This window comes from Corvus kubaryi, unplaced genomic scaffold (genome assembly GCF_017639235.1).
Source record: "Corvus kubaryi isolate FWS band 111438036 unplaced genomic scaffold, C.kubaryi_AGA036_p1.0 37387, whole genome shotgun sequence".
NCBI lineage: Eukaryota > Metazoa > Chordata > Aves > Passeriformes > Corvidae > Corvus > Corvus kubaryi.
Genome location: NW_024581129.1, coordinates 13,197,285 through 13,214,291, shown reverse-complemented (window position 1 = coordinate 13,214,291; position 17,007 = coordinate 13,197,285). Strand labels below are relative to the sequence as shown.

The window sequence follows — 17,007 nt, the reverse complement described above, 5'->3', positions numbered from 1 at the left end:
CCGGCGGCGGCAGCGCCCCCTAGTGGGCCCGCCTGTGGGGGGGCTCGGCCGGGAGGGAACCGGGCCTGGGGACGGGCAGGGGGGCTTGGGCTGGGGGACCTGGGCCTGGGAGGGAGCTTGGCGTGGAGGACTGAGCCAGGGGATCTCAACGTTGGGGGGGAGCTTGGTCCTGGAGTGATCTTGGCCCCGGGGGCTGGGGCTGGGGCTGAGTCAAGGGGTCTCAGCCTGGAGAGGTCTGGACCTGGGGGGATATCGGCCCCGGGGGCCGGTCCTTGGGCGGACTCAGGGGGTCTTGAGTTGTGAGACATCTGCCCCTGGGGGGGGTCTTGGTCCTGGGGGTTCTGGCCCTGGGGCTGAGCCTTGGGGGGAGTATTGGTCCTGAGGGTGGTCCAGCCCTGGTGGTCTTGGAATGAAAGGGGTCTGGTCTTTGTGGGGTCTTGGCCCAGAAGTGGTGTTAAGCCCTGGGACTCTACCTTGAGGGGGTCTTGGCCTGGGTGAGACAGACTCTGGGGGAACCTTGCCTCAGGAGGGTATTGGTCCTGGGTTTGGCCCCTGGGGGGGTTCCTGACCCAAAGAGGGATTGACCATGGAGGGTCTTGGCTGAGTAAGCCTGGCTCTGGGTCCAACCTGGGGAGCCTGTTGGGGGGATCTAGGCCCAGCCCTGATCCCACTATGGAGAGCACCCCTGCTCTGGGGGGTGCTTGGCTCCAGGGGAGGGGGCTGACAGGGCCCCCCCAGCCCCCTAAGGATCACTGCACACTGCAGGGGCTCTCCTGGGAAACACAGCAGCTGCCTTTGGAGGCCAGTAGCACCAGGACCTCAGCCAAGGCCGCTGGGACAGGGCTGTGGGAGCTGTGGGAGTGGGTGGGGTGAGGGGCTGCCACCCCCCAGCACTGCATGGCCCTCCCAGGGATGGGGCCTGAGCCAGGTGACCTCCTGGGGAGGTCTGGGGATGGGCGCCATGGCAGGGATTCGTCATTTTTTGTGACTTCCAGCTTGGCTGCACACCCAAAGATCACACTGGGATGGCTGCTGCCAGGTCCAGCACACTCACAGCTTGTTGATGTGGGGTGCTTGATGGGAATGATTCATGTTGGTGCAATAAACAGTTTTTAAGAGAATTTGTGTCTGGTGATGAGTGAGAGCTGCCCATGCCATGTATTGGGGAGCTGCTGATCCCCACAAGAGGTCTCTGGGGTTCGTTTCACCTTGCAGAGCTCTTGTTGGCATTTTAATCCCTTCTCGGCCTTACCTGTGGTGGGAGGCACTGGCAGAGGTTGAAAGGGTTCTTTTTTCACTGAGCAGACCTTTGCTTCCGTGAAAAATGCCATATGGATCCTCTGGCCTCACATGATCCTTGGCTGGGAAACCACTTGGCAAGGTGAGAGTGTCCCTTTCCATAAATGCAGGTGCAGATCCTTCCCGTTCCAGAGTCCTTGGACGACACCAAAGGTAGGTCCTGCTCCCCTCTCTTCCCGCACCCCCCAGGAGCTCCCCTTGACAGTGTCACCTCTTCGAAGCTCAATTTCATTTTACCACAATGCTCTGCTGGGCCAAGCCTGGGTGCAGCTCAGGGATGAATATGGCCCTTGTAGGTGCCTCTGCCTGGGAGGTTCAGAGGCTGCTGTACTCTTGGGGAGTGGGAGGATTTATGGGGCTTTGGGCAATTTTTGGCATGACCAAGTCATGGCATTACCGAATCACTGCGTTATCAACTGAAGGGACTGTGGTGTTAGAGGGAAGAGTTTGCAGCAAGAGTGCAAGTGGGAAAAGTGAGGATTTAACGAGAACAGCTGCCCCAGAAGAAAAAGTGAGTCTGGGACCAGCAAATCCTTCCTCAGGCGGAGATTTGGTGTGCCAAAAGCTGGAGTGTTTGCCTGTCCTCTCAGCCTGTTTATCAGGCTCTGGGTGAGACCAGGCATTCAGGCACCCAGGCTTGGGCAGGGCTCAGGGCTCAGATCCCACACGCTGGTGAAATACGACCCCAGGGAGCTGAGTGCCACGGGAAATGCTTCCCAAATGCCTTCCCCCGTGGGTGGGAGATGCAGCACTACCTTTGCAGACGGTCCTGAGGGAGCCGGCCTGGGTGAGGATGGGGCAGGGACACTGCTGGGTGGTTGGGGGGTAGGGGTGGGGCAGGTTACCCCAGGTGAGAATGCTCCAGGCAGGGAGGAAGGTGGGGAGGGGTGTCAGGGAGGATCTATCCCTTGCTCTCTCCCAGCATAGCTGCTGTAGAGTCTTTGAGGTCTCTGGCACTGATCGAGGGAAATGTGGGAGAGGCACAAGCCAAGGGATCTTGGTGTCCCTGGCCACTGCCACCTATCCCAGGCTAGAAGAGGTGTCCAGGCTGAGCTCTTCCTCATTGGGAATGAGTGACTGCTCTGTGTCACCATGAAATGGCATTTACTTGTTTGCCAGTGAATTTTCCGCTCCAGCCTTGTGAGTGATCTGGCCTCCTTTCAGGAGGAACAGGTAGGATGAGGTCCCATGCAACAGAGGTGCATAATCCCTATATCCTGGTGGTTCACTGGAAAACAGACGCCTCCCAGTGAAACCAGTACGGCCAGTGGGAATACCCTGGTCATCCCTGTTGTCTGTCCCAAATCCATCTCCCAGCCAAGGAGAGCTGAGCCCCTCCTGCACCTCTGCTCAGGATGATAGCCTCAAGGCTGGTGTTGTCGCTGCTGGTCGCAGCTCTCCTGCTGCATGTGGCCACCACGCTGAAGGTCGGCGCCTTCAACATCAAAGCATTTGGGGACACCAAGATGTCCAACCAGACCGTCGCAAACATCATCGTCTCTGTGAGTGCACGGGAGAGGAGCAGGCCTGGGCACACTCTGCTCTTTGGGATGCAGCCAGCTTGGGCAGTGGGACACCAGCTTTCTCCATCCATCCAACCTTGCATCCGTCCACCCAAGTGTTCATCCATACACCCATGCACCACCAATCCACCTGTCCACATCTCCCCATCCAACACCTATGCTTCCATCCCTCCACCCAGCCAATCATCTGCCCATCCACTCATTCATCCATCCACCTGTCCATCCAACTATGCCTCCATTCATATACATCTCCATCCATCCATCCATTCATCCATCCATCCATAGGTCCAAGACTTCATGTACACACCCACCTGCTCTTCCCCCATCACCATCTCTCGCCTCAGGCCATCTCCACTCTTGCTGGTCCCCAATCAAGGCTGGGTGATGTTTGATGCTGCCCAGGTTCCTCCCTTGGAGCAGCTGCTGGGTAGGTGGGCGGTGGACAGACAGGGTCCTTCCAAGCCAGAGAACACTAACACAGGAGTCCCCTCCCTGGCCCTGAGGTCCCTGCTGCCCTCCCATTGCCAGCCTGGGAGCCTTGGCAGCCCAGAACAGGCACCCACGAGTGCCCCCAAGAGCACCTCCCAGCCAGGGGAGAGCAGCTCTGAGCTTGTTCCCCCAGATCCTGTTGGAGTACGACATCATTCTGGTGCAGGAGGTCAGGGATGCCGACCTGAGTGCCGTGAATAACCTCATGGACCAGCTCAACAGGTGACCCCATGGCTCAGTGTGGGGGTGACTGCAAAGGGGATTCTGGGATGGATCCCAGCCATGCCAGGGCACCTCTGGCTCAGTTGGAGAGCCTGATGGGTGCTGGGAAGCACCAGGATCCTCCTCTCACCCTCTCCACAACTTGCTCCCAGTGCTGGGCAGCACCCATACAGCTTTTTGGTCAGCATCCCCCTGGGTCGGACCAGCTACAAGGAGCAGTACCTCTTCATCTACAGGTAAGGGATGCTGCTGGGCATCACCTGCTGCCCTCCCCAGCAGCCCCCAAAGGGCATGGGTACCTCTGGGGGCCCTGGCTGTGGCAGGAGCAGTGCTGGGGGCTGCCCTGCTCTCCCTCCTCAGGTCAGACATGGTCTCCGTGCTGGAAAGCTACTACTACGATGATGGCTGTGAACCCTGTGGGACCGATACCTTCAGCAGGGAGCCCTTCATTGTGAAGTTCTCCTCACCCACCACACGTGAGCAGAGCTGGCATTGGGGGATGCCCAGACCTGGCACAGGGTCCCCTCCACGCAGGGCTGAGCCCAGAGCTGTGCTTGCCAAGCACAGGGGGGCTGCAACCCTCCACCAGGGTCCCACCCATGGATGCCCAGGGGTCCTATGTCCTCGCCCAGCACGGCCAGCAATGCCTGCTGTTTCCTACCCTGTGCCATCTCCTACCAATCACCTCCCACCACCTGTCATCTCCCACCATGTGTTTTCTCCAGTTGTACACCATCTCACATCTCCAGCTGCTTCCCATCGTGTCCTACATCCCCTTATCAGCTATCTCCCATCTTGTGCCTTATCCCACCATCTGCTTCCTCTGGCTGGGTGCCATCTCCCATCACCTGCCATCCCCCATCCCTCCCATCTCCCATCACATTCCATTGCCATCCCATCTCCCTTTGTTCCATTGCCTACCCCATGCCATCACCTCCACCTCCTGAGAACCTCCTCAGGGCACACACACTATCCCATCTCCTTCCCAAAACCACATGGGCTTGGAAATGCTGATGGGAAACAAGCAGCAAACCCCAAACCATGCACAAAGGCATGCAGCTCCCCACTGGAATTTCCAGTCTGGGAGACAGGCAGAGCACCAAACCCAACACACCCTTTCCCTTCAACTGCTTTTCCTGGCCAGTAGCTGGGGCTTGGCCTGGGGTGGTTTCCTGGGGCTCCCATTCCCTGCTCAGGGGCTGCACTCAAGCCAGGGGCTAATGGTCAGCTGTCCGGCAGAGGTACAGGAGTTTGTGTTGGTGCCTCTGCACTCCGAGCCCAGCCATGCAGCACAGGAGATCGATGCACTCTACGATGTCTACACCGATGTCATCAACAAGTGGGGGACTAACGTAAGCAGCACTGGGGAACTTGGCTCCTCCCCAGGGAAGCCAAGTGGGCAGGTGGGATGAACATGTCCCATGGGAGGCCTCTTGCATCCATCAGAGCAGGTGCCACCCCAGAAGTCTCCAGGCTGCTGGATGGCTCTCCTGCCATTACTGGGGTTTGTCCCTGTAGACCGGGGCACCTCAGGGGGGTTTGTAGCCACCCCCTAAGGTTTTAGGGAGCCCTTGCTTCCCTGTAAGGTCCGTGGGCAGGGACTCAGTGCTGTGCCCTGCAGGACATCCTCTTCCTGGGTGATTTCAATGCTGACTGTTCCTACGTGACCAGCTCCCAGTGGCCGTCCATCCGCCTGCGCTCCCTCCCTGCCTGTGAGTGGCTCATCCCTGACAGCGCCGACACCACCGTGGCCGACACCACTGACTGCGCCTACGACCGGTGGGTGCCGTGGCAGGGGCTGGTGTGGGGGAGCTGGCATGGGGAGGACTGACGGGCACTAACAGCCCTGTGATGCCTCGGCAGCATCGTCGCCTGCGGCACCGCCCTGCGCCAAGACATTGAACCTGGCTCCGCCACCGTCAACAACTTTGAGAAGAAATTCCACCTCCAGAACAAGGATGTGAGTGAGGGGCTGGATGGGGCACATGAGTCCACCAGCGTTGGGATCTGCCCCACCATAGCTCCTGGGAGCATGGGAGAGCTCCCTGTTCCCAAGGGTGCACCTAAGGGTGCCCTGACCCCAGCTGTTGTACCAAATCAGGTTGAACATTTTGGGGTATGGTCTAAATTTTGGGGGTTGGAGTGGAGCGTTGTGGTCCCAGCCAGCCATGGCAGTGCTGACAGTGGGTCCAGATGAGCTCAGGGTTTATGAGTTGACTCTGGTCAGAGTGACTCTGCTCTCCCTCACATGCAGGCTTTGGCTGTCAGCGACCATTTCCCAGTGGAGGTGATCCTGAAAGCCCACTGAGCCTGTCCCCACACCAGTGGCTACCACGACACCCCAGCATGCACCTGCATCCCTCGTGGGAGCCCACACGCCACCAGTGCCAGCCAAGCTGCCCACTGTCTCTGCAAGGAGCCACTCCTTGGGCTCTTGTGGAAGTGTTATGCTTTCTGCTTCCATTAAAAATGAGCCTTTTCCTGCCTCTGCAGCTCTGGAAGGGAGGTCCCTTCAGTCTCCCCAGCAGCCCCTGCTGCCCAAGCCCCCCAACCCTCTGCCAGGGAGACAGGGAGGTCCCCAGGGCCGGGGGAACCTCCTGCCATCAAGAGACCCAGACCTATGGGGTGGTGAGCGCTGCTTCCCTCTCAGCTGATGGTGGCAAAAGCCAGGAGTCTGGGAAGGGGCTGGGGGGCTCCAGGCTTTCCAGGGTGCAGGATGCTCTTCCGCCAGCTCACGGGGCCACATCCTGACAGAGCCTGCCTGGCTGCGGGGCTGCTGACAGGGTGCTGACAGCAAGGGTGCAGGGAGGACGTGAGTCAGTTCCCAGGGGGTTTGGTGCTTCCCAGGGGGGTTTTGGTGCCGACATGAAAACCGAGGGACGCAGGACTCATCCTGAGACTGGGTGTGAGGATACAAAACTTGGCGGCACGCGTGAGAGCCCAGCAAGTCCTGGCACGAGCAGCTGTCAGAGCCACCTGCTCCGCCGTCATCCTGGGGTGATGCCATGGATTGGCACGGGGAATGCCAGCCAGGGGCTGCTTTGGGTCACCAGTGGGGCTGTTGTGGGTGACACTGGGGCTGCTGCAGGGGTTTGCAGCCATCCCCTCTTGCTGTGGCTGGTGGTGCTCCCCTGCCTGACCCAGGCACTGGCCATTTCCATCTCTCTCGTCTAATTACACCATCTGAATCACCTAATTAAGGCCAGCGCCCTTCAGCTCCTGCCTGGCCACTGTGCCCACTCTGTGCTCCAGGGGCCACCCCAGATGGCAGCCCCCCAAGTGCCACATGCCCACCCGGTCCCACAGGGATGCCCCAGCACTTTCAAGTCTCCCTGTACGTCCTTTGCTGTGTCAGCACAGCGGTGGCTGGGATGGCCCCACCCCATCACCCTGTGGGATTTTTGGTTTCCCAACGTGGGAAGGAGCTCAAAGTTATGCCAAAACCCCCACAGGGGTGTCCGACTCATCCTGCTTTGCCGGTAACTCCGCTGGGAATAAAGCCGCCCATCCTGCTGCCGGGAGGGCAGAGGTGCTGCGCGTTCAGCAAGGTAAGGACGGATCCGGGCTCAGCACCTTCAACTGCCAACCAGGTGGGACTGGGATGAGCCAGCATGAGCCGGGATGAGGAGTCGCTCCTTACCCCAGCAGTGGGGGCTGTAGGGAAGCTTAAGGATGTGGAAGAGCCTGGGGTGCCTGGAATGCTGACAGTGGTGGATGGATGGGGCTGGTGGGCAGTGAAGACATCCTGGTGGGGAGTGGAGCTGGGTGATCTCTGGAGCTGGATGAGGCAGATTCACAGCAGTGGGACAGGATTTATCTTCCTCTGGGACTGGTGAGCTGGCAGACTGCTCACACCAGCTTTGCAGTCTGCTCTGGGCAGTGCCCACCATGACACACTGTCACACACCAGGACTTTGGAAGGATCTACATGTTTTTTCCTCTATCCCAAATCCAAAGTAGTGTTACGAGTTCAGCTCCCACCACTACATCCCTGTGACCCAGCACCCACCCTGGAAGAATGGGGACTGTGACACTGGAATTGTCCCTGCTGGCTGTGGCTCTCCTGTGCCCAGCCACTGCCATGCTGCGTGTCGGAGCCTTCAACATCCAGGCCTTCGGTGACACCAAGATGTCCAACAAGGAAGTGGCAGAGATCATCATTAATGTGAGTGCAGCCAGTGCAACGTGGGGATGGGCTGTGTGCTGGGACAGACCCCAACACAGCTCCCAGGCCAGGGACACATGGGGACATGGCTGAGGACGGGATGGCATCACAGTGCTGGGGATGGCCTGGGTGGATGAAGGCACAACCCACAGTCCCTCTGAGCCCTCCTGGGGACATCTGCCTTGGCACCAAGGGACATGTAAAATCCCTGTGGTGCTGAAGCCAGAACCATGTCAGGGCACCTGACTGGGAGAGGGGTGTGAGACTGGTCCTGAGCTGTCCCTCTCGGCCTCGCAGGTCCTGCGCCGCTACGACGTGGTGCTGGTGCAGGAGGTGCGTGACTCTGACCTCAGCGCTGTCACCGAGCTCATGGAGCAGCTCAACAGGTACAAGAGGGGCTGGGGCTGGGATGGCAGTCCCAGCAGGGAAAGCCAAGCTGCCTGACCAGTAAAAGGCAAAAAAAAAAAGTTGTCCATCATCGACAGAAAGTTTATTTTTGGAAAGAAGAATAGGAGTAATGTGCTGGGGCAACGAGGAGGCACTGAAAGCAACACTGGGAATAACCTGGTGAAGAGAATGGGGATACAAGTGATACAAATCCCTTCTGAAATCTGCAAGCTCACCAGAGCACGCAGGATGGAAAGGAACTACAGCTCTGGCAAAATTCAACAGGACAGGGCAGAAGCAAGAGAGGGGGATGAAGGGACAGGCAGACCTTGCACCCCAAGACCCTATGAGTGGCAGGGGGGCCCTGGAATGGACCCAGCAGTGGATGAAGCTTTGAGGTGGGTGACTCTGGCCCCCTAGGAGGAAAAGGGGCTGCCGGGGTGGGCTAAAATTGGCCACAGCAGGGTGGCAGCCTCTCCACTGGCTGGGTGCTGACCCTGTTTTGGGAAAGGGCACGGCTCGGGACCATGCGGAAGCTGCTGCTGCTGTGTTGAAAGGCAGCGAGTGCTCCTGAGCAGGTACGCCCAGCCCATATCCTCACCTCTTCTGTGTCCCCTCCAGCATGGCCACAACGCAGCCAGGGCAGGGAGGGTGACGCTGGGCGCTGCAGGGCCCCAGGCTGCTTGCTGACCTAATTTAGCTCTGCTGCAAATGAAGGTGAGGAATGTCCCTGCAGAGAAAGGGGTGGCTGGAGCCACCCCATGTCATGCTGTGCCCAAAGAGCCACCTCGGGGAGAGGCTGGGGGAGCTTCAGAGCTGCTATACCTCATGTAACCCCATGGCCAGGGCACAGTGACCCATCCATGGGGACTGCAGAGCAGACCAGCTGGTGCAAACCCTGGGGCCACCAGCTCCTGAACATGCCAAGGCCAATCCAGGATGGTCCCAGCCACATCACTGTTCTGCCTTTGTGTCTCTGCAGTGCATCCACATCCCCATACGACTACGAGATCAGTGGCCCCCTGGGACGGGAGAACTACAAAGAGATGTACCTGTTTATCTACAGGTAATGGGGCTGGCAGTGCTGCTGCCTGTGCCATGGCACTGCAGGGCCACCAGCACCATGGAAGGGACACAGGGGCTGTGCCAAGTCCCAGGGTCACCACCCTTTTGTTCCCACAGGACAGACGTTGTGTCTGTGGTGGACACCTACCAATATGAGGACCCCCAGGATGTCTTCAGCCGGGAGCCATTCATCCTGAGGGTCTCAGCACCCAGCACCAGTAAGTGGGGGAACAAGTGGCAATGGGTTCTGGCATGGGGTGGCTGTGGGGCTGACATCCCTCTCCCCTGGCAGAGGTGAAGGAGTTTGTGCTGGTGCCCCTGCACTCGGCCCCACATGATGCTGTCGCCGAGATTGATGCACTCTACGATGTCTACCTGGCCATCATCAACAAGTGGGGGACTGATGTGAGTGTCACCAGCACTGGGGGGGCACCAAGGTTGGGCACTGAGCCCCAGGGACTGTTTGATCCACACTGGGACCCTGCTCCAAGGCGAGCGCAGCTGGTGCAGGAATGGTGGGATGGGAACCCTGTTCCTGCCCTGTGATGGTGGGAGCCCTGCCACCCCCATGGGAGGGCTGGTGGCAGGAACAGCCCATCACCCACACCATGAGCCTCCCCATCTCCCCTGCAGAACATGATGTTCCTGGGGGACTTCAACGCCGACTGCTCCTACGTCCAGCCGAGTGACTGGTCATCCATCCGCCTGCGCACCAGCGACATCTTCAAGTGGCTGCTCCCTGACAGTGCTGACACCACCGTGGGCAAGTCAGACTGTGCCTATGACAGGTAAGTGCTGCCACCAGGGCACCACTGTCCCCTTCCCTGGCACCCCGGGGACCCCCTGCCCATCCTGCACCACCAGCAGGGGCAGGAATGGGACCCACCATCCACCCACATCTCTCCGGCAGGATCGTGGTGTGTGGCAACAAGCTGAAGAGAAGCATCGTGTCCAATTCAGCTGGTATCTACAATTTCCAACGTGCTTTCCAGTTGGACCAGGAGGAGGTGAGCCAGGATCATACCTTTGGGGCTCTAGCAGGCACCAAAGCTGAGCTGGCCCAGGCTGCAGGGCTGCCCTTGTCTGTTCAAAGGGCTCAGGGTGACAAGGGACCCAAGGCTGGAAAAAGGATGGGGAAGTTGAGGTCACTTCCCATAGGGAAGAGAAGAGATGCACAAGGTTTTTTGTGGTCTTCCATGGGCAGAACTCAGGGTATGGGGTAACCCAAGCCAACCTTCAACCACCCATCACTGGCACAGAGCCTCCAAATGAGACATGGGGGTTTAGAGGGCAGGTGGCCCCCTGCCAGTGCCCACCCCAAGCCACGCCTGGTCACCTCTCCATGAGAGGTGACAAAACCAGAGCGTTGTGTGTCAAGTGACTTGGGGCTGGGGAGAGCCTCCAGCAGGCAGAAGGTTCTGGCAGGGCAACTGACTGCCCTGCTGGCCCCAGCAGCACGGCGAGGGGCGAGTGGCTCACCGAACATCTCCCACCTCTTGCCCTCCTCCAGGCCCTGGCAGTCAGTGACCACTACCCGGTTGAGGTGAAGCTGATGGTCTGAGCTCCTCCTGCAGCCACAGACAAGGATCCAGCTCCAGCTCCCACCACCAATCCCCATGAAGGTGCTCCACTCAGCCCAATCCACAAGTCCTGTGCATGGGCTGCCCCAGATCCCAGTCTGGAGAAGGATGGCAGCTGGCTGCGTCCAGACCCCCCAGCCCACCACGAACGAAAGCCTCAGGACAGGCCACCAGCCAGGTGACCACAGACAAGCCACGGAACAAAGCATCCATCTCCTACCTCATTGAAGATTTATTGACAAACCTCATTTCACGATTAACGGTTGGACAGGAGGGAGGACATCCAAGGACTGTCTGGCTCGGGCCACAGCGTGTCGAGATCCTGTTCCTGTCCACTTCTCAGGGGGCTGAGTGGGCTCTCCCTGCCCTTGGGGAAGGCAGCAGTGGTGTCAGGCACTCTACAGGCACAAAGGGAAGGGGCAGCTGGGGCAGCCATGGGAGCAGGTGGCACATCACTGATTGCTGGCACTGCAGGTGGCTTTGCTGTGAGATCAACAGCTACTGCAGCGTTTCAGAGGGTGACTTGACCTCCCAGGACCAGCTGGATCCTCAGCTCTTCTTCTTCTTCAGCATCTCCATGTACATGCGAAGGGACTTCTGGATGGACTCTTTTGAGATGAAGGTGATGAAGTTCTTGATGTCTTCCTCCCGGTGAGCAACCAGGCGGTCCAACACCGCCTTCCTCATCATGGTCTTGGTGAGCTGGCGGGCATGGTCTGCAAAGAGGACAGAGAGGATAAGGAACACGCCCTGATGCCCTGTCCTCACCCCTGACCAGCTCTCAATGCCACCAAATGCAGGTGTAATGGGGAGGGATCACACAGCAAAGTGCTCTTGAAACCAGTGGGGGAAGGGGTAAGAATAACCCAGCAGCTGGGAGCTGAACTGAATAAATTCTCATACAATAAATTATGGTTGTACTGCTCAGTGGGGAATGACTGATCTACTGGCACAGATGACAAAAAGTCATGTAGCTCCTTCTCTCTGTACTCTCCAGAGCCCAATACCCACCTCCAATACACACCAGTAACCAAACAAAATTCCTCCTTATTTGAAACTACAGGCTCTAACCTCCCCTGAACCAATCCCTTCAATCCCTGGCAAGACAATCTGCTCCTGCCAACCACGCTGTTCAAAAGCCAGCAGCACCATTCCCTGGAGCTCATCCCTGGGCCTGTGCCATTCCACATGGATACGCGGATGCTGCTGAAGCAGCAGGAGCTGGTGGAGCTGACTGAGGCCTCCAGCACACATCTGTTCACACCCTCACAGAGCCAGGTGCAGTGATGTGGCAGCACATCTGCTGCACAGATGTTTTACTCACGCGCTTAGTGACAATGAAATGATGACTGACCCATCCACACACTGGGAACCCTGAATTGCTCCAGCACCCGGGGGCTACAGCAACCTCCACCCACCCACAGCTCTGATTTAGGGGAAGGATCTGCAGGGGACCTCCTGGAAGTCAGGAGAGGGCACAGCTGAGACATGCTCCCCAGTCTGAGGGGTGAGGTGTCATTCTAACACTAGGACAGCAGGGAGGAGAGGTGGCATGGGCTGGGACTGCTCAGATCTGTGGAGAGCCCTCTCCCAGCCCAGGAACTTTGTGCTGCAGTCATGGAGCAGCCCAAACACACAATGCCTGTGCTGTCTGCCTGTCCTCACCCACACTCCCATCACTGCCATCCAGAGTGCCAAGAGTTGATTCAGACCACAAAAGCAGCCTGGCAGCCACCCAGGAGCTCTCACCCAGGCTGTTCCCTCAGCTCCATGGCAGCTTTCCATTTAACACCTCCACTGACAGACAGAGATTTGGTCTGTCTGTGGAGCTCAGACACCTCCAGACTGACTCAGCAGGGCTGGCAGGATGAGCTGAGCTGGAGCCACATGCCCTGAAGATTAGCACAGTGTCCCTCTCCGTTAGCCCAAGGCTGCCGGGACCGCTGGGCTGAGCTTTCCTTTCTTCCAGCCATCCAAACCTTCCCTTTTAATGGAAACTGTTATGCAGCTCCCAGGTACCAGCCCTGGCATCTGTGCTTCCCACTCAGACCAGGTCCCCTCCTCTTCTGCCAGAGGTTTACCAGGAAGGGCCAGCCACTGTGCCATGACAGCTGCAGCCTTCTCCATAAGCTTCTCCTCTGACACCAGCTCATCCACAAGGCCCAGCCTGTGGGCCTCAGGTGCGGGGTGGAGGGAGCCCAGCTGGAGGGAGCATTCGGCAATTCGGTGTCCCACAACGTTCACAAACGTGTCCTTAAACCTGCAAGAGATGGGGGGGGAAAGCCACGCTCAGGGACAGCTCACCCAGACATCGGAGCTGACAGCACCCTGGTCCCACTCCCCCAGCTCAGGGCTCTGAGAGCATCCTGGTCCCACTCCCCAGGTTTGGTGCTCTGAACAGCAGCTGTGGGCTCAGTCACAATGTGAAAATGGTGTGAGAAGAGCCATTTTTGGTAGTACCCCAAAAGCGTTCCCTCTCCTCTGCATGAAAGCTGCTCTTTTTACCCTCAGTGCCTGTGGGTACCTACTTGCTGTGACTGAAAGCTCCTTCCCAACAGTACATTTATACATTCTTAGGGGAACCAAAGGCCTGTGTATCAGTATCTTTGTGTCCCCATGCTTTCAGAGATCTCCACACCACGGGATTTTGCAGGTACACAGTGTGTACACAGAGAAAAGCCTATTCCCAGACTGAGCCTGACCCATGAGATCTCCCAGCACTAGTTCTGGAGTTGACTGCAGGGTCAGAATTGAGGTCCTGGTTGATGCAGGGTATGAGGACATTCTGCAGCCTGAAAGCTTTTCAGATACCTGCAGGACAGGACAGAAATGAGGTGTCATCTCCTGCAGCTGCAAATACCTGATCCCTGACACAAACCACACTGCCATGACCAACTGAACTGATTAATTAACTCCTTGAAGATGAATTCTTTTTAGAGATCTACACATGATACTAGAATTGGGAGGCACTGGCCTACCAGAAGGGAGCCACAATGCCCAGCTGGGCTTCGTTCAGGCCGATGCTGAATTTGGGGTTGTCTGTCATGATCCTGTAGTCACACGACAGGGCGACAAGGCAGCCCCCGGCCGGGCTGGACCCCTGGCAGAGAGAAGGACAGAGTGAGTCTAGGACATGGTTACAGACACTGCCCAGCCTCGCTGATCACTCCGGAGCAGGTAAGACACCAGGAAGACAGAGCAGATGTCCCCCAAATTTCTGATCACCTGATTCGAAACAGTCCTAAAGAAGATTTCTGATGTTGATCAGGGTTTCATAGAATCACAGGAGAGTTTGGCTTGGAAGGCACCTTAAAGACCATTTCATTCCAAGCTCCCTGCTACAGGCAGGGACACCTTCCACTAGATCAGGTTGCTCAGAGCTCCATCCAACTTGGCCTTGGACACTTCCAGGGATAGGGCAGCCACAGCTTCTCTGGGCAACCTGTTCTAGTGCCTCACCCCCCCCCCACAGGGAAGATTTCCCTTCCATTTGCGACCATCTTTTTCACAGCTCAGTGCTGCTCAGCCCTGCATAGGATTCCCAAGAGAAGACCCAAGTGCCTTCAATGCGGGGCTGTGGACAGACACCACCATGAGCTGCCAGGGCAGCACTGCCCTGGAAAACAAAAACAAGACACAAAGAATGTAACGACTCATCCATGGACACAGAGACTCCAGCAGCACTTTCCTGCTGGCCAAGAACCGTGGCTGGAGAAGCAAAACCTGCTGGAAATGCTGAAATGCTGCTGTACCCCAGCAGTGCCTACAGCTTACACGGAGCCTGCAGCATCCCACACTTCCATACCTTCCCACACACCACAGAACTGACAGACACGAATTTCACCCAAACACCCCAAGAGATACATCCCTGGATGAATTTCAGCCTGGCTTTTCAGTTGTCCCTGCCCACGCAGTGCAAAGCAAGGTGACAATCCCAGCCCGAGGAAGGCGGGCCCAAAGGACGTACGTTGACTGCAGCCACCGTCACCAAGTTGGAGCCGTAGAGCCGAAGCCACAGCTCCTGCACGGCTCTCCAGAACTCGGAGTAGTGCTCCACGCTCTTCCCACACATCTCGGTGATGTCCAGGCCAGATGAGAATATTTTGGGGAGAGCCTGGAATTAGGAAAAGACAGATGTCTCTGAGAGTCACAGGGCAGGAAAGACCCTTTAGTTTTCAGCCTGGAAGCTTGAGGGAAGGGAAAGTGATGAATATGTGATACAAAGCAGGGTCTTTTGGGGTTCTGAAAATATCTCCCCAGTATTCCCCCAGCCTGGATCATCCCATCACCATGGCCTCCAGTGCTGGGCCTCTGCTTGCAACACGGTTTCTCATTGTCAGGGTCCCTGAGTACATCAGCCACAGAGCACAAAACCTGTCCTGTCCCATTCCCAGGCACCCCCTTGTCCCCACATCACACCTGAAAATAAACACTGGCATCTCCCAGAAGCTCCCTGTGGTGGAGCCAGGAGATATCACAGGATGTGCCAGGTTGGCGGATAAGCAGATCTGATTTTCATGACAAAGGACAACACTTGGTTGTCATTCTTCTGCTAGAAAAGGGCACACGAGAAAGATCATGGCCCTCCTCATGGTCCCCCGCCCTCCTCCCAGAGCCAATCCAAGGTGCCTAGGGGCACTCTCGTGCCAGTGACTCAAACAGGAGCAAACACTTACAGAGGTGATGATCACACCCCGGCAGGCCCGGTCGTTCTCCAGCTTCTCCAGGCTTATGGAAAACTCTGTAAGGAACTCCAGGCTGAGGCTGTTGACTGGGGGACTCTTGAACTTCATCATGGCAACGCCTGTGCAGGGTAAACACAGGGACATCAGACCGCCCCCCACAGCAGCTCACACTGCCCTGCCCAGGGGAGCTTCACCCACCTCCCTGTTTCCCTCAACAAACTGTGTTTTCCCACTCAATAACACTCTTGGCTATTTAAAAGCTTCCAGAGCAGCAGAGCCAAGGGCAAGGTCCTGTCTTTGCCCAGATCCACCCACAAGCCAGGGTCACTCAGCGGGTGGTGGACCTGGAGCACAGACCAGCCACTTTCCAGGTCACGCTGCCTGGCAGCTCCCTTTTCTCTGGGTTCAGTGGGTAAGGTTGAGCCTGCAGCTTCTGTCACAGCAAACAGGCTGTGTCCAGGGGGTCACACACCTGCTGAAGCCTGTCAGCGCTGTGGGAGAAGGGCTCTGAGCCCAAACTGCACTACCCTACTCAAAAGGTCCTCCTTGAGTGCTTAGCCTGGGTGCTGCAGCCATGCCCAGCCGCGAACAGTAGGAGGACACACCCAGGCACCTGAAGGGAGGACCTGGGAAGCCACAAGCAGAGGCACCTTTGTTCAGTGCAGGCACAAGGTCCCGTAACAGCTATTCCTGGCAGCCAGGTCACAGAAATTCCCAACAGCTCTTCCCTGATGGAGCACTGCCACTCTACCAGGTGCCCAAACCAGGCACCCCCACAGAAGGGACAATGCACAGGCAGGGGACAGTGACAGCCAGGGTTTGCGTGTGGCATCAACCACCTGAAGTACCCACAACTGGTGAGGCTCCCAACCCCAAACACTTCTCTCCGAGGGTCCTAAGCAGCTGCAGCTGGAACATCTGGGAATCCGGTGACTTTCCAAGCCCAGAGCCACACATGACATGCGACAGGGGTGGAAGGGAGCCTGCCTGTGCCCCACAGTGCCCGTGGGTTGAAGGTGACACCGCGGAGGTGCCACCCGCCGTACCTGAGCTCTCGTCCAGCTCCACCTGGATCTTGTTGTTGCTGAAGGAACGACACGGGGCCAGCGGGAGGCCAGGGGGCTGCAGGGGGCTGGGGGGCGGCCCCCTGGCCCTGTCCCACGCTGGGGGGCGGCAGCACAGGGGCAGCACACCTGGGGGACACAGACAGGTAAGGACGGGAACAGCACAGCCCCCACGAGTGTGGCGTGCGCTCCCCAAAACCGCTCTGCACGGACAAGGGACACCCGGACCCACTCAGGGAGGATATAGGGACACCCCAAACCGTGGCAGAGGGACACGTGGAATACCCTGACGGTAAGGGGGGGGCATAGAGAGGCGGCGGGGGCTCGGGGACACGCCGAGCCCGGCGGAGGGAGAGGTCGGGGCAGGGTCCGGGCGCACCTGAGCGGCCGAGCCGACGGGCCAGGGTCGCCGCCGCCATCTTGTGCCGAGCTCAAGGGTACGGGGCGGGGCTTGGGGCGGAGCGAGCGAGGGGCGGGGCTTAGGGAAAGGCGGGGCTCAGGGAAAGGCGGGGCTCAGGGAAAGGCGGG

The 17,007-nt window shown here is 58.2% G+C and overlaps 3 protein-coding genes across 3 annotated transcripts; 2 read left to right on the top strand and 1 right to left on the bottom strand.

The window, feature by feature from the left end:
* The first annotated feature begins 2,632 nt into the window (after positions 1 to 2,632).
* LOC121668994 (deoxyribonuclease-1-like) lies at positions 2,633 to 6,025 on the top strand. The gene is made up of 8 exons (XM_042037399.1): positions 2,633 to 2,801; positions 3,445 to 3,533; positions 3,686 to 3,769; positions 3,894 to 4,009; positions 4,773 to 4,885; positions 5,155 to 5,312; positions 5,397 to 5,493; positions 5,788 to 6,025. The coding sequence occupies exons 1-8, from the start codon at positions 2,655 to 2,657 to the stop codon at positions 5,839 to 5,841; spliced, it is 858 nt and encodes a 285-aa protein (XP_041893333.1). The 5' UTR covers positions 2,633 to 2,654; the 3' UTR covers positions 5,842 to 6,025.
* A 1,082-nt stretch (positions 6,026 to 7,107) lies between these two features.
* Positions 7,108 to 10,852, top strand: LOC121668995 (deoxyribonuclease-1-like 2). Its single transcript, XM_042037400.1, has 8 exons — positions 7,108 to 7,698; positions 7,996 to 8,084; positions 9,068 to 9,151; positions 9,268 to 9,368; positions 9,443 to 9,555; positions 9,784 to 9,938; positions 10,061 to 10,157; positions 10,661 to 10,852. The coding sequence occupies exons 1-8, from the start codon at positions 7,552 to 7,554 to the stop codon at positions 10,709 to 10,711; spliced, it is 837 nt and encodes a 278-aa protein (XP_041893334.1). The 5' UTR covers positions 7,108 to 7,551; the 3' UTR covers positions 10,712 to 10,852.
* An 86-nt stretch (positions 10,853 to 10,938) lies between these two features.
* ECI1 (enoyl-CoA delta isomerase 1) lies at positions 10,939 to 16,961 on the bottom strand. Its single transcript, XM_042037398.1, has 7 exons — positions 16,859 to 16,961; positions 16,462 to 16,608; positions 15,407 to 15,534; positions 14,698 to 14,844; positions 13,709 to 13,830; positions 12,812 to 12,990; positions 10,939 to 11,446 (listed from the first exon to the last, which is right to left on the bottom strand). Exons 1-7 carry the CDS (start codon positions 16,896 to 16,898, stop codon positions 11,280 to 11,282), a joined length of 930 nt encoding a protein of 309 aa, XP_041893332.1. The 5' UTR covers positions 16,899 to 16,961; the 3' UTR covers positions 10,939 to 11,279.
* Positions 16,962 to 17,007: the final 46 nt, after the last annotated feature.

Coding starts and splice junctions, on each gene's coding strand:
- ECI1 (XM_042037398.1), bottom strand. CDS start 16,898: ATGGCGGCGGCGACCCTGGCCCGTCGGCTCGGCCGCTCAG. Junction 12,991..13,708: donor GGCATTGTGGCTCCCTTCTG/GTAGGCCAGTGC, acceptor CATCTCTTGCAG/GTTTAAGGACACGTTTGTGA. Junction 11,447..12,811: donor ACAGTGGCTGGCCCTTCCTG/GTAAACCTCTGG, acceptor TCCTCTTTGCAG/ACCATGCCCGCCAGCTCACC.
- LOC121668995 (XM_042037400.1), top strand. CDS start 7,552: ATGGGGACTGTGACACTGGAATTGTCCCTGCTGGCTGTGGCTCTCCTG. Junction 7,699..7,995: donor TGGCAGAGATCATCATTAAT/GTGAGTGCAGCC, acceptor TCGGCCTCGCAG/GTCCTGCGCCGCTACGACGT. Junction 8,085..9,067: donor CTCATGGAGCAGCTCAACAG/GTACAAGAGGGG, acceptor GTGTCTCTGCAG/TGCATCCACATCCCCATACG.
- LOC121668994 (XM_042037399.1), top strand. CDS start 2,655: ATGATAGCCTCAAGGCTGGTGTTGTCGCTGCTGGTCGCAGCTCTCCTG. Junction 2,802..3,444: donor TCGCAAACATCATCGTCTCT/GTGAGTGCACGG, acceptor TTGTTCCCCCAG/ATCCTGTTGGAGTACGACAT. Junction 3,534..3,685: donor CTCATGGACCAGCTCAACAG/GTGACCCCATGG, acceptor ACTTGCTCCCAG/TGCTGGGCAGCACCCATACA.